Source organism: Lissotriton helveticus, chromosome 5_1 (genome assembly GCF_964261635.1).
Source record: "Lissotriton helveticus chromosome 5_1, aLisHel1.1, whole genome shotgun sequence".
Classification (NCBI taxonomy): Eukaryota; Metazoa; Chordata; class Amphibia; order Caudata; family Salamandridae; genus Lissotriton; species Lissotriton helveticus.
In genome coordinates, this window is record NC_136065.1 from 2010701293 (window position 1) to 2010723520 (window position 22228).

Sequence of the window (22228 nt, forward strand, 5' to 3'; positions counted from 1 at the left end):
AAGGACACTGGAGACCCTAACCTTCTGGAAAGGACACGGGCAGCTTTTGGGGGGCGAGCTGAGCGGAGAGTTTGGTTTGGTTCTAACTAGGCCTGGGCGGTAAATTCCACCCCGCTCGTGGAATTTTGGCAATTCCGCGTTTTACGGAGAACGTGGAATTGCCAAAAATTCCACCATCTGAGGCGTAGTGGATTTTTTTCCTTGTTCGCGCTTTCAAAATGCATGTTTGTGGTAGCGACTTACTGGGATCCCTGCATTCACCAACAAGTTTTCCTATTTGTTCGCGTGCGCTGCGAGATTTTGGTAGCCCGCCGCGCGAGCCTGTGAAAGTGTGCGATGGCGAACACGTCATTCGGACGCGCCATCGGACATCCGCAGTCGACACAGGAAACACGTCTCGCGAGCGGGGGGGACAAGTGAAACAAGATGGCCACGCCAATTGGCAACCGCATGGGCAAGTTTGCGAGATATTTCCCCCCAAGCACGCAAACAGTGTCCCCGAACAGGAAAAACGCATCGCGAACGAGCAGAACAAGCAATTCTGTGTAGCCCGCGGAGATTTTTTACCATTTCGCGGAACTTTGCGTAACGTGACTATGCAAATTCCGCCCCCCCCTAGTTCTAACAACCCGAGCACGAGCTGAGCCATCAAAAGATGTAAATCGGACAGTAAACGTTGAGGAAAAAATAAAATGAAATAAAAAAATTTTTTCAGCATTTCTCAGTGCTTACAATTAACTACATCCTATTATACCCAAGAGCCAGATGACATTTATTGAAAGTAAGTTTTTTATCAACCTGAAACTTTCAAGAATCCCCTAGTGCCCTGACAACATTGCCACGAGTTACCCAAAATGTGCCAGCGTGTCATGTTCTTTATTTTATAACCCGTATTTGTTTTTGAATGGGCAAAAAGATTATTTTATATTTACCATATAGAAGTAAGTTTTTATGTATTGTGGAGTTCCATCACTAAATTACTGCAACATGCTCTGAAAGTGGATGGTTAAGGAAAGTGATACATATTGAAGACGTAAATGATAGACCGTGGATCGCACATTGTGGTTAAGCGGGGAAGCCGGGTTTTGAGCTCCGGTTTCTTCAATGTCAGTCCTGCCAAGCATCACGCAACAGGTGTGACACTCACACATTTCAGTGCGGTGATCCGCATCACCGCACTGAAATGCTTTGTCACGCATTTTGCCACCTGTGCCAGGCGCCCCAGCGGCGCCTGTTCCCGGGCTCTCTGTGCTGTCAATGGCGCCGGCCTCTTGCGGGCCTGTGTCTCGCTGTGGGTGGGGCAGAGCTGTTACTGTTCACACAGTTGCAGTCGCGATGCCTGGCAGGGTAGCGCACTTGGACGATCAACGCGGCTGTCCCGTGACAGATCCGGAGTCAGCCACCAGAGATTGCTGGGGCCCCGTGAAGTGACGAGGCATCTCACACACACGCAGAGGAGGTACGGGGTTACGGCATCTACTGGCTGGGGACAATCGGACCCGTGGGGCACTCCCCCTGGTGCTTCCTTGGGATTTGGGAGCTCCTACAAGTTATAAAATAAATTTGCTGCTGCCCTCCCTGATTACTCGCTGAGCCGCCCAACTCATCATAAGACGTGCGGCCCTGCTGAGGCCCAATGAAGCAGTGCTCTGGTTGTTGCGGCTCGTTGGGTGCACTCCAGAGAGTGCAGGCTGCGCTGCCCACGAGACGCTGCAGTCTCTCTAATGCCCTGGCTGCCAGCCGCGGCCGCAGGGGGCCACATGAATCTTTTACGGCGGCCGCCTGCGCGCCCCGCGGCGACCCTGCTAAAAAACACAGGCTGCACCTTGACCACCTCCTGGCAGCTCAGCTGAGCCGGCGATAGTCAGCTCTGGCCACCAGGACTGCGAGCGCGGCCGCCCCGGGGGGTGGGGGCCCCCGGCGGCGGCTGAGGAGTCACCGTGTCTGTCGACGCGACTGGAGTGGATTGCAGAGTGCAGCTGCCTGGATTAAGACAATCGGGTTCGGGCAGAGTGGCAGTGCACATCGTGGCTGGGCAGCAGCAGGCCACTCAGCTATAGAGTCAGTGTCAGTCCACGCTGAGTGCGCACGCGACGCCGGTCTTACTTATGGTAATAGTTTTTTATTTATTTATTTTATGCGTTACTTTTTATAAAGCGCGCACTTTACCCGAAGGTCAGAGCGCTTCACAATAGGAACAGTAATGATACAACATGAGGAGAAAATTACATGACACACAACAATTACACAAAAGCAAACGTTAAGTTAGATGAGGCAAGGTGACGATTGTGAGCAAACAAAATACAAGAGGTAGCAAACGGTGCAATACTGGAGGAAAAAGTGGCACATGTGTGCAAGTTATAAAAGCGTGCAAAGTACAAGTAGATGTATAATACTGCAATAAATGCAGACACTCAAGCACAAGAATAAACGTTACTTAGGCAATGGTGGCACTCGTGCAAGTATCTAAAGCTAACAAAATGTAGGAGGTAGCAAACAGTATGTTACAAGAGGAAAGTGACGTGTGCATGTTACAAAAGAGTACCAAACACAGGTAGAAGGGTAATACTGCAATAAATGACAGACACTCAAACCGCAAGAACACACTAGGAAGGCATTTTCATAGTCAAAGGACAATACAATTTTCTATAATGGAAGTTCTTCCATCAGATAATAGAGGGCGTGATTTAACTTTGGAAGTGTCTTTGAAAGAGGAGAACTTTGCACATTGATGCACCGCCACAGCACGTCGTGCATCAATGCTTGCAAACCTTTTTGGTACAACAGGTAGTAGCATAACTAAGCAAGATTAAAATAAGTGGCAACTGTGGAAACGAAACCCTTGTGTTTAATCAGGTAGCACTGTTGATTGACTCGGAGATGCTGTATGTATGTAGGTTAGGTAGCAATCAAATCCAGACTATTATGTAGCCATTATGAGCGCTGCAAGGCTGGCTGACACTAGATGGTACAAAAAGTAAAACCTCACTGAAGCTGCATGTTACTACAGACTTTGAAACCGGAGATGCTGATGCAGTATAAGACTACAGGAAGATGTCTAAGCAACATCTCATCACTTTCCATTCTCGGCGTTAAGTTCTTGGACAATTTTATTTCCATCGTGAGTTTTGAAACTGCCATCAAAAAACATTGCAGTTGTTAATGTTGCCTGAAACTCGGACTGGCTATAAGGCTTTCACTGTCCATTGGCCTGTTGTCAGCAGTCATTACACTCAGCAAGAGCTCAGAGCTCTTAACTTCTTTGTAGCCTGCGGGCATATATGAAAAACTCAAGGAAAAAGAATGGGAGGTGGGAGAGAAAAAGATAGATTGGGCAGCTCTAGAAGCTGAAGAAAATACACGTGTACCAGGTACTGGTCTAGGAGATAAATGTAAAGAATTACCCGAACTGTTAATACAAGTTTTGCCAAGATTACTAGTCACGAAAAAGGAAGACTGGGATGCAATCTCAGCCTGTAAACAGAAACCAGACGAAGATACTAGTGATTTTTATTCTAGATTTGAGAAATGCTTTAGCATTAACAGTGGTCTCAAGACGAGTAGTGAGTCATACCCTCATCTTTTTGTTACTAAACTAGTTGAGAATTCAAGTCCACAAGTTAAAAACCGAGTTTTGAAAGTCGAAAGTACCTGGCAAGCTAATACTCCGTCCCAGATGTTACAGATGCTCCAGTATCACCAGAATAGAATCAGAGAAGAGCAAGATCATGAAAGGAAACGTATGAAAGACACGAAAATGAAAGTATTAGTTGCACAATCTGTTCCTCAAGACAGTCAGAAGAGGGGTACGAATCAAGCCAGTCATCCTGCAGTTCCTGTTAAAGGGACCTGCAATTATTGTAAACAGCCAGGTCATTTTATAAACGAGTGTGCAGTTCTGAAACACAACATAGCTACCGGTAAGACTAAAGAAAGACCACGTCCGCCTAGACAAGAACAAGTTTCACAGACTTCTCAGCCACCACAGAATGCACAACAGACAGTTACAGTACCGCAGCCTATTGCTGCAACACAGCATGTTACACAGCAGATGTACCAGTATGCGCAGTCCGAGTATCCAGAGTACCAGCAGTATTCATGAAACAGCCTAGAGAGGGAGGTAGGCTTGCCTCTCATCGAGATACCTGTAGATCAAGAGGGTCCCTATGTTCACAGTCAAGTATTAGGGAAAGACAGAAAGTTTCTTATTGATACAGGGGCAAGTAGGACTACTATCAGTCATGACGAGGTTCCAGGGGCTCCGCTCTCAGGCTCTAGAAATGTTTCCTTTGGATTTTCAGGAAAGCCAATAGTAAACGAGATCTCCAAACCAGTTTCTCTAGAAGTAGGTCCATTGTCCCGAACTACTGACCTGTTACTTACGAAGTCATGTCCAGAAAATTTGTTAGGTATTAAGACATTGAAAGAATTAGGTGCAGTTATTTGCTGCTCCCCAGAAGGAATACGTTTGTTTTTACGTGACTTTAAGGGTCACTATGTATTACGTGATTTTGACCCAAGATTACTGAATGTCCCGCAGCATCTATGGGCACAAGGTCCAACTGATGTTGGTTTTATGCACATCACACCCCATCGTGTGACTCTGAAACCAGGTGTAGTGTTACCACGAATCCGACAGTACAGATTGCCACCGGAGGCTGTAGCAGCCTTATCCAAAATTATTGACGAGCTCATTGCTCAAGGAGTGGTTGTAGAAACTGACTCCAATGTATGTAATTCTCCTATCATTCCAGTCATGAAACGTACTGATCCAAATGCACCTCCAGTATATCGATTAGTGATTGACCTTCGAGAACTTAATAAATGTATCATTCCCCAGTACCCAGTTGTTCCAGATATCTCTTCCCTATTGACAGCCATTGATTCTGAAGCTACGTTTTTCACAGTCATAGACCTCAAGAACGCATTTTTCAGTGTCCCCATCCATCCAGACAGCCAGTTCCTTTTCGGATTCTGTTTAAATGGAAGGAGCTATAAATTCACACGAGCTCCTCAAGGTTTCACAGAAAGTCCTAGTATTTACAGTCAAGCACTTAAAAGACAATTAGACAATATTCACATGCCAACTGACACTGCCCTGCTCCAGTATGTCGATGATCTACTGATCACAGCCCGTTCTGAACGTGACTGCGAGCGAGCGTCACTTACAGTTCTGTATTTCCTAGCCGAGATGGGGCACAAGGTGTCCCCTTCGAAGCTTCAATTCTGTGTCCAGCAAGTGATCTATTTAGGCCACTTACTGTCCAAGAGGGGTAGGCAGTTGACACCTGACCGTATCCAGTTAATAGCGAGTCTTCCTCAGCCCAAGACCCAGAAAGAGGTACGTGCTTTTATCGGCCTCACTTCTTATTGCCGACAATGGATTCCTCAATATGCATTCCTAGCCAAGCCACTGATACAGTTAACGACACAGGAGGCAGCCGTATCGACTGTCCTCCCGTGGACATCTGAACATACACTTGCTTTTAATGAATTAAAGAAAGCCTTATGCCAAGCACCTGTTCTAGCAACACCGAACTACAGTAAGCCTTTTACACTTTTTGTTACTGAACGTAATGGTACAGCATTATCTGTTCTCACACAAGATCAAGCAGGACAATACAAGCCTTGTGCTTATTTTTCAAGCACATTAGATCCAGTAGCCCAGGCTCTGCCTGCGTGCCTCAAGTCAGTTGCAGCCACAGCACTAGCTATCAGACAAAGTGATTCCATAGTATTAGGACACTCCCTGACAGTACAAGTTCCACACTCCGTGGAAGTTCTTTTAAACCGAACACAGACTCAGCACTTGACAATTGCACGTTTAACAGGTTATGAATTGACACTGTTCCAGCCACACACAGAAATCAGACGCTGCAACGTTCTGAACCCTGCTACACTGTTACCGTCAGTTACTTCAAATCCTGCCACACATGACTGTGTGGAAGTTGTTAACACTATGACAAAGCCAAGACAAGACCTGACAGATATTCCATTACCAGATCCCGACCTGACACTTTATGTGGATGGTTCATGTATGAGAACAAGTACAGGAGAACTAGTAGCCGCGTATGCAGTGACTACTGACACTGAAGTTATAGAGACACACCGTATTGATATTCTGTCCGCTCAAGCAGCAGAGCTAGTTGCTCTGACCCAAGCCTGCATACGTGCCAAGAACCTGAAAGTTAACATTTACACAGATTCACGTTACGCATTCGGAGTTGTACACGACTTTGGAGTGCTCTGGCAAGAAAGAGGTTTTATGACTTCTCATGGAACCAAGATTCAGCATGGTCTCCTCATTCAAGCTCTGTTAGAAGCAATACATTTACCGACAGCTATCGCTATCATGAAGTGCAAAGCACATACGAAAGTCACTGACATTATTTCCCAAGGCAATGATCTAGCAGATCGAACAGCCAAGCTCACAGCCCAGACTCCAGACATTCCAGTTAACACGACACAGACATACACTCCAGATCCGACTACATGTATGACAGTTAAGGACCCTAGTAACCAAAGAAGGATACTGAGTTCCCCGGGGATCCAAAGGGGGGGTATGGGAGGTAGGAGACAGAACTAAACTATAGTCAGGGAACTGGGAGTTCCCTTGTTGGAGTTAAGGACCCTACACAAGATGTCATAGATATCCAGTTACATGCTACTCCCGATGAAATCAAGAAATGGTCCGAACAAGGAGGGGTCCAGACAGATCAGGGATGGTTGACGAAGGGAAAAGCCACATGGTTTCTCCCCGACTCAATGGTTCAAGTCATTATTAATACCGCACATAGTCCTGCACACTTAGGAGAAAAAGCCATGTTAGACAGTATCCAGAACATTTGGTTCAACAAGCATTTACGAGCTGCAGCCAAGCAGAAAGTCCGTACCTGTATGATATGTTGTCAGTTCAATCCAGGTAAAAGTGTCCCGGTGGAACAAGGGGGATTCCAGCCTCCTGACCACCCTTTTGAAGTCCTCCAGATGGATTATATTCAGATGGAGCGATGTCGAGGTTTCAAGTATGTCCTTGTAGTTGTATGCGCTTTGTCCAGGTGGACAGAGGCATATCCAGTCCCAGATTACACAGCCGCGACCACTGCCAAGCAGTTGGTTCGTGAATTTTTCCCCCGTTATGGACTCCCTAGGGTTGTGTATTCAGACAACGGCCAGCCATTCTCATCTGAACTCATGAAGCATGTTTCCCTTCTGTTAGGGTACCAGTGGAAGTTCTATTGTGTACGCCATCCTGAAGCAGCAGGTCTCGTAGAGAGACATAATCAGACCCTGAAAATCCGCATCGCCAAAGTCTGTAAAGAGAAAGGTGTAGATTGGCTAGTAGCTCTGCCAGTCGCCCTATTCTATATGCGCATGGTCGCACATTCCAGATCAGGTCTGTCCCCTTATGAGGTCGTGTTCGGCCGCCCCCGAATATGTGGGGTACACCTAGACCCCGAAGTATTACAGATGTTTCCAGTAATATGCTGACAGATTACCTAGCTTCCTTGATGTCTGCCCTACACTCTTGTCGTTCACAGGTTGCCGCCGCATTTCCAGACAATACCGAGGTGAAACCGCATGAAATCGCTCCAGGAAGTTTGGTCCTTGTCCGGAATTTTGATCGTTCAAGTCCGCTGGAGCCTCGCTGGAAGGAACCGAAGCAAGTCCTTCTGACCACCCGCACGGCCGTGAAGCTGGAAGGCCGCAAAGGCTGGGTGCACCTGTCTCACGTCAAGAAATTCCATGGATGTCGCATAAAAACTTTGGACTGTTCCATTTTAAAGGACTGCCAGAATTCTAAAAACTGCCCTATTCTCAAGGACTGTCCCGCTACAAACTTTGATTCCAAGCCTCCCCTGTTAGAGGAAACTCCGCAGCAGGAGTATAAAAAGAAGCTCCGGTCTAGTAAAATAAGTCAGCCAGTTTAATTGTCTAAGTCCCCCTCGGGTGAAACGGTTAGACAGGTTTCTGACATGTATGAGATAGACCCCCATAGTGAGAGAGTTAGTCAAAACTCTATCAGATGTATCATTATTTTATGTTTTCTTTTGTTTTTGAGTTTGATGGTTACCTGCACAAGTTATGCATTGCATTTATGTTTCCCAATTTCTCATGTAAATAAGTTTTCTAATGCTACAGTAGAGCACACATTTAGTGATCTGCCTCCTCACGAGCTATCATATCGTCTTGCTATGAGAAATAACACGTTTATCAGAATGTTGCACTATTCACACCAGACCAGCAATGCCACTAATTGTTGGGTGTGTGGTCGACTCCCCCCTTTCCAGACACCGAAGGGAGTTCTGCCACTCTTTCCTTATCCGTTTTCACACAATGGTTCGTGTGGAGCATGGTCCACGTTAACGTCATCCTCAACTGATATGTCCCTTCTGAACAGTACATGTTTTCCAGACAAGCAAGGTCTTTCCCATAGAACCGGGTTAGATCTAGAAAATGAAGTTTATAATTTAGGTAATTATTCTTCGAATTTTATGGTCCTGAATGTTCAGTCTGATACTACTCCAGATTTACCTGCTATTTCGGTACTACCAGTCAAAGGCGAATTATGTGTCCGAAAGAATGGTTCCGCACATGTAGGACATAGTGATTGTAATACTATTGTCAAGTATAGTGACAGTGGGAAATCTATTTTCAAAGCCTCACGTCATTCTTATTTTGTTTGTGGTCAGACCGCATATATTCGTCTGCCCCTCGATTGGGATGGAACATGTTACATTGCCTTCCTACTGCCACCAGTTTTTCTAGCCCCATCCGATTATCATAGAAACACACATCTAGTACACATTAGACATAAAAGAGATCGAGTCCCCGATTGTCGATCAAACTGAAACTGCTCTAGAACAGTATACAGACTTCAATAGAGGTTTCTTCTTCTTTATAGGACCTATCCAGAATAGTAAGTTAATCCGTAGGTTAACCAGGACCCTTGAAGCAGTAGTGAATGAGACTACTTCTGCTCTAGGTAACTTAACCGAAGAGCAATCTGCTATGAGATTTGTCGTGCTCCAGAATCGTCTCGTTCTTGACGTCATACTGGCCGATAGAGGAGGAGCATGTAGAGTCATCGGATCTAGTTGCTGCATTTTCATTCCTAATAACGCGCCGTCTGTTTATTCAGCTATAACCAGACTTCATAAAATTGCCCATCAGTTACACCAGAATCCAGGCACCTGGACATGGTCCGGTTGGCTCTGGAGTATAATTTCTGCCTGGGGATGGAAAGTATTGCCATTCCTAGGTATAGCAGTAATGATTATTTTCAGTTGCTGCCTCTGTTTACAATGTGGCCCTGCGATTTGCGGCATTTGTGCTACATCCTGTATTCCAAGTCCCCGTCCTAAGTCCCGTTCCAAGACAATTCGAGACGAGCAAATGATACTATATGAAATGATAGATGGTATCATGAATATTGATGTTTCCTGATGGAAACGTAGTGACAAGGAGGGAATGTGGAAAAGTAAATTTTGCCATGATCTGTGTCCCTACGTGTTCCCCATCTTATGTTATATGTGCATGATTAATATGCATATGTATTCCCTTTTGATCGATTAAAGACGCAATTATAGTTGTGTCCAACTCTAATATACCAGTTTCCAGTTCTCGTGAAAGCTACGAGTATTAGGCCTATGTAATCTTCTGTTGCCACATTTCACAGTGTGCACGTTAATTCGGTAAAAGTCCCCGTTTCTAGGCCTCAAAAGGGCCCGGACACCAGATTCAGCTCCTGTCTCCTGAACCCTCGCTGAGGAGCGATACAGCCCCCACCTGTATCCCTGACCCTTCACTTACTTCCTGCCTCACAGTGCCCGGCTCGGCCTGGCTCTGCCTGCCAGTCTGCCAAGAGTATGTTATGATTCTAGTTATCAGTCCAGCCCTCCTTCTCTGCATTCCTAAGCTACTGAATCGCATCAATAGTTTCAGTCATCGTCTAGCCTTTACGTCTCCATGTAAGAGAAATACTGTATTAATGGTCATTTAATATTCCTCAACACGCACTACATGTAGAATAATGCATGCACCAGTCTTAGAGTCTGTTAGCCTTTGCCCTGATAACTTTTGGATTCTATCGACATGTTCTCTAAACATCAGATACTAGATAGTGTTTAGGTACATGTCGCTCTGACTCTCCAGACTTTAGTCTCCTCTTCTAGTGCAGAAGTCATAGCCCCCAGTTCCTCCTGGTATCACGTCATTGCCAGCTTGCGCGCACCACTAGGTCAGAGGTCCTGGCTCCTTAGGTAGCCCCCTCCATGTTTCCGCCCCATTTATGACATATTCTGTTACGTTTACATCACATGTCTATGTACACGCCTCTTGTTACACCCATTTTATGCCTTATCTTTCGCGACTGCTACAAACCCCGCCCACTGCTACGCCTACTGTATGTACTGCAATGAAATTGTTTTAACTATATATACTTGTGCACTGTTATTAAAGTTGCCCCTTATGCTCCGATCCTGTCCCCCGGCAGCTGCCATCCTATTCCCGTGCAGGTTGTCCTGTTCCTGTCCTTTATGCCTGTATTAAAACCTGCAAACTCCAGCTACCTCGAATCTTGACTCTTATTTATTGAGCTATCTGTTATTAGTATATCTTGTCAAAAATAGCACAGGTATTTAATTATTTATTTACCACAAAATATGAAATAGGATAGTATTTATTGAAAATGCCATGCGCATATTTGGACCCATCACTTGTGGTGCATTTGCGAAACAATCAATTCGATATGAGTGACAGTGCTTTCTGGCGTGGGTACACCCTGTGCTCATGACCATGCATGGTGTTTCAGGACAGTATCACTTGCATATCAAATCCATTTTTAAATACCCTGCTTATAGAATTTATTTGCTACTGGGACGACTGTTTCATCAGCGAGTCTTGGAAATGTTCAGGCATTCTGAATTATGTAGAAAATCGAGGATTTAAATGTACTGTTTTCAAAATTATAAAAAAAAACTCTTATGTGGTGTGGACTAAGTTACAATGATCATTTAGTCCATGAACCACAGGTGTGATTATTTCCCCTCCCACCACATGATATGGCGCCTCTTCAGGACCATGTTGTCACCTTCCTGGTACTAATACACCAGGACTCTGCCACTGGGCGGTTAGCACTGCCCACAACAAGAAAAACCGAATATGAGAAAGTTCAATATTTATTTAGCAAGTTGGCATTTCTTGCCAAGATTCAGATGTATTTTGCAGGTCGCTTTGAGGACAATAATTTGTTTGTAGAGGGAAAGTAGCAAAACGGTCCATTCTTAATCTTATCTGGTTGTGCAGATATTGATAAGGCGGTTTTGGAACCTGTACTATCACTGAGTGATTACATATGTACTAAACTCGGTTATGAATGTTTCTCTGTAGATTGATTCTCAGAATATAAACTCAATAAAAGTGTAAAAAATAAATACAGTATGACCTGGGTATTCACCACATGGTCTTTTCATGAATATAACTTCCTTTGTGTACGAAGTTTTTACGATTCAGAAAAAAAATTAAGCACGTCTCTGACTCATTCTTCGTAAAAACCTTTAACACAAGTAACTTCCCTGGAAGTAGGCCACAGGGCGTGTTGTACAGGTTCAACCACATGCCTTGCTGGGTTGGCTAAGCATTCTTACTGAAATAGCCAATCATCTGAGGGTCAGGATGGGAGTGGTGGGGAACACCTCTCTGAGGATCACCTCTCAGGGGTTAGTCAAGAGAATCATGAGCGCCTGTGTTCTGCTTGTGAGTAATAATGTCGCTCGGAGGATAAAAAACTAGAAAAAGTTTCACAAAACACTTTTTTTCATTTGTACTTGTAACAAGCGAAATGTGCTTTGATCCTTGTTGGACAGATTTGTTCTCCTCTAGGTGTAAAAATGCCACAAGAATTATATGGTAAAAAATCGAATTCACAATGTTTCAGCTTCTCATATCGGGCCTGATGTAGTTTGAGTCTGTGCACAATTTGTGACAACTTGTGAACTGATTTTTTTGCGATTGGGCTCTGATTTTGCAACATGACTCTGTACTAGTATGCCACATAATCACCATTCGCAGGGGTCGCAGAGTGACCTGCCTAATATTGAACATTATTGAGGAAGGCCCCAACTTACGCCCCCTCCCATTCGCTAGAAGCAGGGATGGTGGCCTACAACGGACAGCTGACCACCAGACTACCATCCTTGTGGTTGCTTTCCCAAATAAGGATTATTAAATGGATTTTTTTAAGGAACCTCTGTTCCTTAAAAAAACAGGCTCTGCTTTAAAAAAAAAACCACATAAGCTTCCCATTTGGAAAAACATCGGAAGGAGCTGAGAATTGTGAGGTTTACTCTTTAGCAAAGGTTTTTTAAGATCATTTTTGTTGGTTTAGATGCGTTTGTCATGTTTTCGAAAGGGAAGGCTTCTCTTCCCCTCTACTGAACAATCCCTGATCTGTCGGCGATTAGTGCTGCTTCACACACCAGCAGAGTGGGCTCAATCTTCTGCATAAAGCTGCAGGAAATTTCCAGCACCACCCCTCCTCCCCCTTCCTTCCTTCTTTCCGAGCTCCCCAGGTGAGACCTGTACAGCCCGATTCCTAAATGATGGTTGTTTGGGTCCCGTTCCTATATAGTAACTAAAAGAACATTGCATCTATTTTCAGTCGAGGCCTGTTTTGTTTTCACCCTAAACCGCCCCCTCAATTTATCGAATTATGTGTAGGTTTATGATTCGAAAACATTCACTTTCTTTTAATTGGTATAGATGGCGGACTAATTATATAATTCCAATTGGTTAATGTGCTGCCTTTGTGCACATGTAAATATTATATATGTATGCGTTTGTGGAAAATGTAAGAGTACGTTTGTAATATGATTTCTTCTTTTTGTTTTCCGTGAAGCACTGTCTTTTTCCATTTAAATACAAAATCACTTAAATTGTGCAATTTTGTGAAAAGTAATGGCGGGGTTGAAGGCCTGTCTCAGAAACCTGCATGACGGGTTGGTTGCGAAACGCCAGTGCACACCCTTGTGTTGGAGTTTTAAGGTCTTCGAGGAAATATCTGTGTGTCATTTCTACAGTAGCGACGTAGAGAGTGACACTATCAGCTTAAAATGGACAGGCCCACGTAATCCTCGTTCGTCTTCAAACTGCCGATCGATATTATTTACATACCCTGTTTGGCGCACTTGTAACACATTTGCACAGATCGAGTTGCTCAAACACCTTCAGTGCCTGTCATACATGTGTACTTTACAGCACGACTGCTCAAGGTTATTCATGCTAAAGTATTTGGGCATTTGTTGCAACAAGATGCATTTACTGCTTGCACGTTGCTGGTCAGCTTTCCACGCCTGTGGTTTCTTTTGAGGGTGCACCGTGTGAGCTGTGGCCCTCCATCTTCTTCTTGGTGAGGCTGCTTTTACAGGATCGAACATAAACTGTGGCCCTGGCCAACTTTTGATCTGCTCCGAAGCCTATTCTGACCGGGGGTCGCGGGGATCGGTTTTGAGTGGTGTTCAGTGGATCACATAATAACAATTAAGGAAGGTGTTCCAACAATAGCATTACTACTATCACAAGCATCATTCAATCAATCACAAGTTCAGATTACCAGTAGTACAAAAATAACACTTTAAATAAGTACTTCTTAATGCAGTGCTATAATGTGCCTGTTAGTGTCAAAGCTTCGGCGTTAAAGAACAGTTGATGTTGTAGCACCAAGGAGAATGTGCTGCATGGCTGAGAAATTATAAGGTCCCATAGGCGAGACCTATTGGCTATGCCAATGCTTGTACTCTACTGTGGTAATAGACTTGATTTGCCCTTTCTACTCATAGTAATATATGTTTGTTTATTAGGCCAGCTGCTCTAAAAATGTGTTATTGGACCATATTTATTTTCACTGCCATGGAATGAATATAAATAACTATATAGTCTTTGAGCTTAGCCACATACTACTGTTGAGCCCCTTAAATAATCTGCGATCAATAATTGTACAATTTCAACAGAGGGGGTGTGGTGTTCCCCGTTCATGTGAGGAAAGTCAAGGCTGTAGCTATGGGAAAAGTCAGTCACATGCTTGTAATGTGTCCCTTTGACAGTACTGAGAGAGAAACTCACTCATTCGGATGAATTGGTGAGATCGCTAGGAGGCTGATATCAAATGGCGTCAGAGGATCTTTTACTTGCAGGCTACATTTGTCTCAAAATGCAATGTATGATATGAAGTCAGGCTAATATCTGTGCGAACCAAGTGAAAATATTCTTCCATCCGGTGAGTACAGAGTGGTACTAACTGAGACCACAGGCAAACGCTGGCTATCGGAAATGCTGTCTGCCTGTGTGAGCATTCTAGAAACAGACCTCATTAGCGGCATGGTACACGTGCGCTGTGGGAAGAGTGAAGGATAACTTCCGGGTTGCGGTAAGCTACAACAAGGACATGCAAGTAGTATTCTAGAGAGAACCTGCAGCACACAATAGCGATTAATTAAACTTCCATAAAGTTATAGGTGGAACCATAACCTATAAACCCGTCGATTACATGAAATAATGACCAAGATGGGTAAGTGACATTAACTTACCCAATGTGTCAAAGCGATCTATCACGTTATCGCAATGACTAAGATCCTGATGAAAGTCCACCGATCTTTAGACACACCCATGGACTGAAACATGTCGCCCATTGAATTCATCATTATTTAGGTGCGGTGGACCATTCACACATCCACCATAGCACCACATACTGTTTGTAATCTTACCCCATCCTGACGAATAGAACAAGAGTACAGGATAGGAGGCATTTTTAATGTATCACTTTTTTCTGCTAACACTATCGAAATCACGACAAAGAACCAGATGTTCTCCCTCCAGGTGGAGGAAGGTTGACTGCCTAGAGAATGGGAAACTGAGGCGGAAAAGAACCCAATGATAAAACCAATCGCCTAACTTTCTCAAGCGGAGAACAAAGCTATAATGCTGCCCATGGGTTAGAGTGTATGAGGGTCTTTGTACAACACTTAACAACACTTATAGACCCTGGCTTTTTCAAGATACCTGGTTCATTCACTTTTGATTATAAATGATTAAGCATGTAAGCAGAATGAATCACTGCTTCTTCCTCCCTTCTCTTGATTTTTTTGAGAGGAATGAAACCGCCAAAGAATTTGAATACAAATTAAAGAGGTACAGCAATAGGCTGCCAAGAGGCCAAAAAGAAAAGTGGTAAGAATTTGAGAAATTAAAGCGATTTAAAAAAAAAAATCATAGTTCATGTTATTTTGAAGAGAGCTACAATAGAAATAGAAAAACTCTTGCCTCGTTGTAATGGACGGCATGTACATATAATAAAACATTTGTGTGTGGAACTGATGGATGACAAGCGTTATTAAACAGGGCATCATAGTCTGTACATGTGATTCAAGTTGTCAATGTGAAACAAATGATAAATCACTTGTGTGCTTTACTGAATACACATCAAAGCAGTGAAGCTGATCTCCAATCTTCACTTGTACTGTGTCCATGTATAATTGAGCCCAGTTCCTCAATCCATTGTAGTTCCTTGCATGATAAGACTCAGTTTATTTACATTGTCCCCTAGTATTGTATATACGCTTGTATATAGCACGTGTACTCATTTTTTCAACACTTGTCCCTATTCACGGCACCGTTTTGTTGAGCATCTTCTTTACAATGCAATGTGTTTATAATAACAAGATTGTACAGTAAATGTAAGTACCTGTATGCTCCCAAAGAATTTGCTATCCATATATGTTTAGCCGAAGAAGTGTAGGCTTATATTTCTCTCTGAGGGGACCATTGTTTCTTGTTATTACTGGCTTGCACACGTTCCTAGGAATATAGGGCGGGCACATAACATTTTGCACAGATACGCAAAGTTCCATCTAAAATCTGATCTTCGGTACAGAAAACCCTGTAACCGTCTCACCTAAAGTAACTGAAGACCAAGCAGGGCACCGTGAGATTGCCAAGTTCTGCTGACTCTGCATAATTGGCTACCTTGCACCAAAGCAGTTCACCATACTTTGCTCTTGCAGAGTAATTTTCGTTCCAATCTATTACTTTCCCTGCCAATGAACCCAGTGCATGAAGTGGGCTGCCCCATCTTTGCATCCTTGACGGCATAAAGCATGAGGAGTGCGAGTGACACCCAAACAGATCAATAACAAAAGAAGGCTATCCCAAAGCCCTATTATATGTGTATTTATGAGAATGTGTGCATTAAAAATTTTTTTTTTAATTATAAGAGCCCGGCAAACAAACTTGTCAGGTCCTCCTTGGGTGACCTATCAGTGATTATCACGTTCCAATTCCCCGGTCTCTGGATTTGTCAGAGGGAGTACCCAACACAACACAGTTTGCTCCTATATTAATCTGTGAACACCATTTAGCAAAATAGCTGTCTACGGGCTTTAGCAAAGTGCAGTAACCATCCAGCCTTAAAGATCTGTTACCCTTAAGGTAAGTTGTTTGTTACTTTTTATAATTGGTAGAGCTGACCTTTGGCATTGCACATGACCTTTCCCAATTAACCAGTCAGACCAAGAGCTTTGGTTTGTCACTGTAACCAGCTCAGTCTTGTACTGTATTCAGTAGAGGTTTTCCCGCAAGGCAACCATAATGCATGCCGTGTTAAAAATATATACAAAATTACAGTTGTCAAAACAATATACAGCTCCTACACAGAGGGCCTAACAAGGTCTGTCTTCTACGCCAGGATTAGTTGTAGGGGTACGAAATACCAGACCTCTTACTTACAAACGTAATCTATGACAATCCATGCAACAAAATAACAGGCTAGAGGGAGGCTAAAAAGGATTACCACAGTCTAAATATTCTACCACCAATGTTTGAGCAGTGTGAGCAAAACCAAACCAAACCAAACCTTGGGCCTGCCATGGCAACCATTGAGGCACCATGGAACAAAATACTGCTCTGATACCAATAATGCATTACACTAACAATCAAACCTCAAAGGCCTATTGGCTTTAACAACTGATTTTCACAGTAAATAAGCCAGACATACTTACTTGTCATTACTTTTTCTAATAAGCAGGCTATGCCACCAGGCATTACATTTCACAGCGATCAGAGGCGACCCTTCATCACTGGCTAATCACTATAAGCCACTTAGGCTTACTGTAAAGAGAATAAGCTTTCCCACAAGGTAACTAACTATCGGGCATAAACGTACAACATTTATAGTGCATTGTGGATACAAGATGTCTGGCAATTATATTTCCGAGGCGGGAGATATTCAAGAGTAATCGCAGAAAGAGAATTCGGTATTCTCTTTTACTTGGAGCGATTTCACACCTTAATGATGATTGCAATTACTGCTGTAGACCTGCATAAACGCTGCTTAGTTCTAAACACGTAAAACAAAACACTAGGAATAGGTAGGCGATTGACCCATTCAATTGAACTCCTTGGAATATCCTATACCAGTGACATGTACAATTGCAATTAACCAATTGCTGACGTTTTGGCTTTTAATTGTCTAATATTGTTGGGACTGCATTCACAATAACTATAGTGAACCAGAATTCTGCAGAGGTGGTCTAACAAACTGTTAGCTCTTCAGCACCAGCAGAAAAGTCCATGTTTGCCTTGGCCCGTCAAGGTTGTATGCCGAATACATTTAAGGCGGTGTGCCCCTAATGCTGCTTATGTGATGTCATGCATCATTGCAGGTACTCTGCATGGGATGATATTGAAATACCTTTGGGTGATTCACTCCTGCAAGTAGAAACTGTGTTAAAATCACTTATTAAATACCTTTGTACCCTGAACTTTTTGTACTTTGTTCCTCGCAGGTGTTGGGAAGAGATGATTGGACGATGCTTCGTGTGCAAACTCTACATACTGGTTCTCGCTATTGTTCTTCTCTTCAGCCTGTATTCGAGCTGGCAGGTACACCAGCTCCCGATGACCGTCCTCCAGGACACGCCGACTGCGCCAGAAAAGACACACCTCCTCATCATCTCCACCTGGAGGTCTGGTTCCTCCTTTTTGGGACAGCTCTTCAACCATAATCCTGATGTCTTCTACATGCTCGAGCCCACTCGAGCTGTGTGGTTCAGCATGGCTAACCAGAGCCCATATGACCTTCACACCCCAATCCGAGAGCTAATCAGGTCAATCTTTCGGTGTGACATGGGGGCTTTCCTGCCATATATGCCAAAGGGACAGTTTTTCTCCGAGATCTTCGGCTGGCATGAGAGCCGAGCCCTCTGCTCCCACTCCACCTGCAGCAGTATGCCACCTTCCAATGTTATCGACCGGCCAGAGTGCAACCGCACCTGCCGCCAGGTCCCTTTTGAGAAGATGGAGGAGGCCTGCAAAGCCCACAGCCACGTGGTGGTGAAAGAAGTACGCTTCTTTGATCTTGAGGTGTTGTATCCACTTTTAACAGACCCCCATCTAAACCTGAAGATCATCCATTTGGTGCGTGATCCCAGAGCCATCGTCTCATCACGAGAAAGCTTCCTTGAGTTGGAGGTGGACGATGCTATCATTAGCAACTCTCAGCACGTCACTGCCAACATCAGTGTGGTGATGCAGGAAATATGTGGGGCTCAAATGCGAATGTACCAGACTGCATTACGAGATCCACCTCCTTTCCTGAAGGACCGCTATATCGTAATACGCTATGAGGACATGGTAAAAGACCCATTGGGTTATCTGAAGACCTGGTATGATTACATAGGGCTGAGCCTTTCTCCTACTATGGACTCCTGGATCTACAACATCACACATGGGTCTGGCCCCAAGGACAAGGGCTTCATGCCCTTCACAGGGGACTCGCTGAAGATTGCCCAGCACTGGAGGGACAGACTCTCTTTCGAGAAGGTGCAGCTGATCCAAGATGTCTGCAAGAAAGAGATGGCTATGTTTGGGTATCGCCCGGTGAAATCCAAAGCTGAGCAAAAGGACCTGTCATTGGACCTTGTCTTATCTTTTAAGACTAATGCACTTTGATACCTATAATCTGTAGCAGACACTTTATTGGCTTCTCAGGTGCTTTATTGTGTAATGTGGTTCTCTAAGCGAGGCTGGGATTTTGCAGGAGCCACTATCTCAGAGCTCACAGCCATGTTGGCCTCATTGCGTTTCTTGGGCAAAGGCACCTTCCGAAGAGATGTGTCACGGAGGGTATTGCCATTTTGTGAGATTCTTTATAGGTTATCACTGAAGCAACAAAGTGGTTTTAGACTGACCGAATTCTTTACCGAGGAGTGTAGTAGCAGTGATGTAAACAAGGTACACCACGAAGAATGCACATCCACCACCAACTCTGTGCATACTGCTATTTAGATGCGGGAAATGATGTCCCCTTTTAAAGTCAGTCTGTTTTGTAGATTATGGCAGTCAAAGGTCCCAGACGGCTCAGTATTATCCCAAACGGTCCATTTACTGTGCTAAGGAGTTTGTGGGGACTGTGCGTCTTTCTCCAAGATATTCCAGACTGGCTTCTGGACCCCAGCAAAGTATTGAAATCAAGTTTGATAAAAGATGAAGGTGCCACTGATCTGCGGCAACCTGTTAAAGGAAACAGAAGAACAAAGCCACTCTAGACAGCAGCAAAGGAAAGGGCGGAGAAAGTAGTATATTATTCACACACCACGTAGTCTTAGACACACTAAACACATCCTCTCTTTCACCCTCTCTTTTTTATTTACCTTTTGCTTCATATTTCTTTCTTAGTTTTTTCTTTCATTTATTTAATTTATTTTTTTGTCTTTCATCCATTGTCTTTGTTTTCTTCACTTTCCATGCCTCATTTCATGTTCTGTTTGTTTTGTTATGTCTTTTTCAACCTTAAACCATTTATTTGTGTAAAGAAGTTCCGGGGCTGAAAGATGTGGCACATGGTGAAATGAGGTTTCTGGTAAACCTATGCCTCTTACCATTTTACCATCTTTCCCTCTTTCCTTTTCTGCTTTCCTTCTCTCTTTCCCTGTCAGGCTCATTCATTTCGCTTCCTGTGTCTCTAAGCTCTCATCTCTAGCCCAGTCTATCTCTATCATCCAATCTTGATTATTATTCCTGAATTCCCACCCTCCATTCCAAAATCTATATCCATTCCTTCATCTCGCCTTCTCCCCATTCATGCCTTGTTGGTCCCTTTCTCAATCACTTCTTTCCACTCCATTCTTACTTGTAATGTTTTGTTTACGCGCCTCCCCCTCTCTTCAGTTCTGCAGGGTGGGATGATCTCTCATACTGCAAAGAGACTTTCAGGAATTATCAAAGAAAATGGCCGCACCTACAAACTGGACACAATCAAAACCATGTTGTAGAAAGTATTGTGTATTCTTTATCTAAAGATATGGTAGTGAACAGAGGGGGGCTAACCTGGAGGCAAATCATGCAATGTAACCACGGGTCTGTGGATCCCACTGACACTCTGCCTTACTTTCACAGGCCTCGGCCTCGGGTTCCCTTATAGGGACACCGTGTTTACCAAAAATATTTGGGGGGTGGGGTGCAAGCAGGATAACCCTTCACTGTAGCCCACCTAGAGATATGTGCTCCGCAATATGTCCAGAAATCATGGAAAATTGATCTACTTTTATTTATTGTCACAATATTTATTTGTAAGTTATTTTTCCGTTGAATTTGCGTGTTTTCAGAAAAATCCACTTGGGTTTGCAGCAAGGGATTCCCACATAGATCTCAATTTTTTTGCATGGATGCTTACTATTAAAGTGTGTCATTTTATTAGTACTGAAACCAATTCGAAGTTTATTATAACAATTCCGGAAGTTGCACCCATGTCCTTTCACCATGTTGGGAAGATAATGTTGCAATCTCTGTTTAGTTTGAGTTTAATGTTAAACACAAAAAATGCAAACAAGGATACTGAGAACATTGCAGTAAAAATTAAACTCTTGTATGGGAATTGAGTGCAAGTGGATTGATTGTTCTGAACAAGAATATAAAGAGGGGTGAGAAAGGGTGCAAACAGGAGGGTAACATTTGTAAATATGTAAACAAATCTTTACAACAATTCACTAAAATAGCGGGGAGGAACTGGGAGAGAGTCTGGGTAGAACTGTAGCAAAGTAGTAGTCTTCGATCTCCTTTGCACCAGTCTTCCAGGAATCTATCAAGGAAGGGCTAAGGGGAAGAGTAAAGTCTACTATTGGGAGTAAAGTTATGAGGGTTTCAGTACCTGGGTCTAATGATGATTTATTTCTCTGATTCAGAGGCTGATCAAGCTCATTTGTTGACATTTAGTGACAAAGGGACTATAGCACTGTGAACCTGAAGTTTCGCTCGACCAGTCATTTTATAAGGTAAGTTAAACCGTTGTTTGAACCTACGCGGACTGGTGTTCTTTCAAGTGGAGGTTATTTGCTGCAGTGCACAGGCTATCATCAAGTCAAGAATCTTAGTCTGCTCCTGTGTTAAAGGCTTGTTGGATTACTATCCATCATTGCAATAGGTGACTGAGGAGACTCTGGCTATTTATTAATAGGCTCTTTAGTTTTTGCAAGTAGTTTTTAACATGCTGGTGATAGGTGATATGATATTGAGGAAACCTATTTTACATATTTATTGGGGAAAAGATTGCACTGACATTGCTTTCTAGATATAGATCACATGTAACCAGAGGAGAATACTGGCTTCTATTTGAAGGTACAATTTCCTGTTCCCTATTTGCAGGCATTAGTGAGAGATGACCTGTACCCGATTTTTTGCCTCCACAGTACCTGTTCGGCAACAGACGCTTAATTATAAGTCGTGTATGCCCAGCATCCCGAAAAACCCATTCAGCACTGTTTGGATGAATGGCCAACTGTAGTCTTAGGCCTGTCTACTCTGCTCCTATAAACTAATTCCTTGTTGTTTTAAAAAGGTAGACCTACTTTGTATGCTCACTTTTTTAAACATCCATCACACATCTGTAACCAGCAAATTATGCCACATAATCCTGTGTTCTTTGCATATTGATCCTGTGTTCAAGGCCAGAACAAAGCAATATAAATGTCAAAAGACCATAATGATGCCAGTCGACATCTAAAAGGTTCACAGTGTATTTAAAGATTTGGTAAGTTCATCTTTTTAGGATTCTTCACCTCAATCCATATTATGTAGCAAGCTTTTGGAATTCTGTTTAAGGTTCTATTCATCCCTTTGGAGGAGAAAGGCAGTTAAAGCATTGATGTCCTGATCGAACGATGAGCTTGTTATAGCATTT

General features: G+C 43.5%; 1 protein-coding gene across 1 annotated transcript in view; it reads left to right on the forward strand.

Annotated features, from left to right (window-relative positions):
- The window catches only part of LOC144756178 (carbohydrate sulfotransferase 5-like), an 80235-nt gene extending 59307 nt beyond the window's left edge, over nucleotides 1-20928 (forward strand). Inside the window, exon 2 of the mRNA XM_078645765.1 lies at nucleotides 17838-20928. Within this exon, the coding sequence (XP_078501891.1) occupies nucleotides 17838-19002 (1165 nt within the window). The 3' untranslated portion in view covers nucleotides 19003-20928. The remainder of the gene's footprint in view (nucleotides 1-17837) is intronic.
- The last annotated feature ends 1300 nt before the right edge of the window (nucleotides 20929-22228 follow it).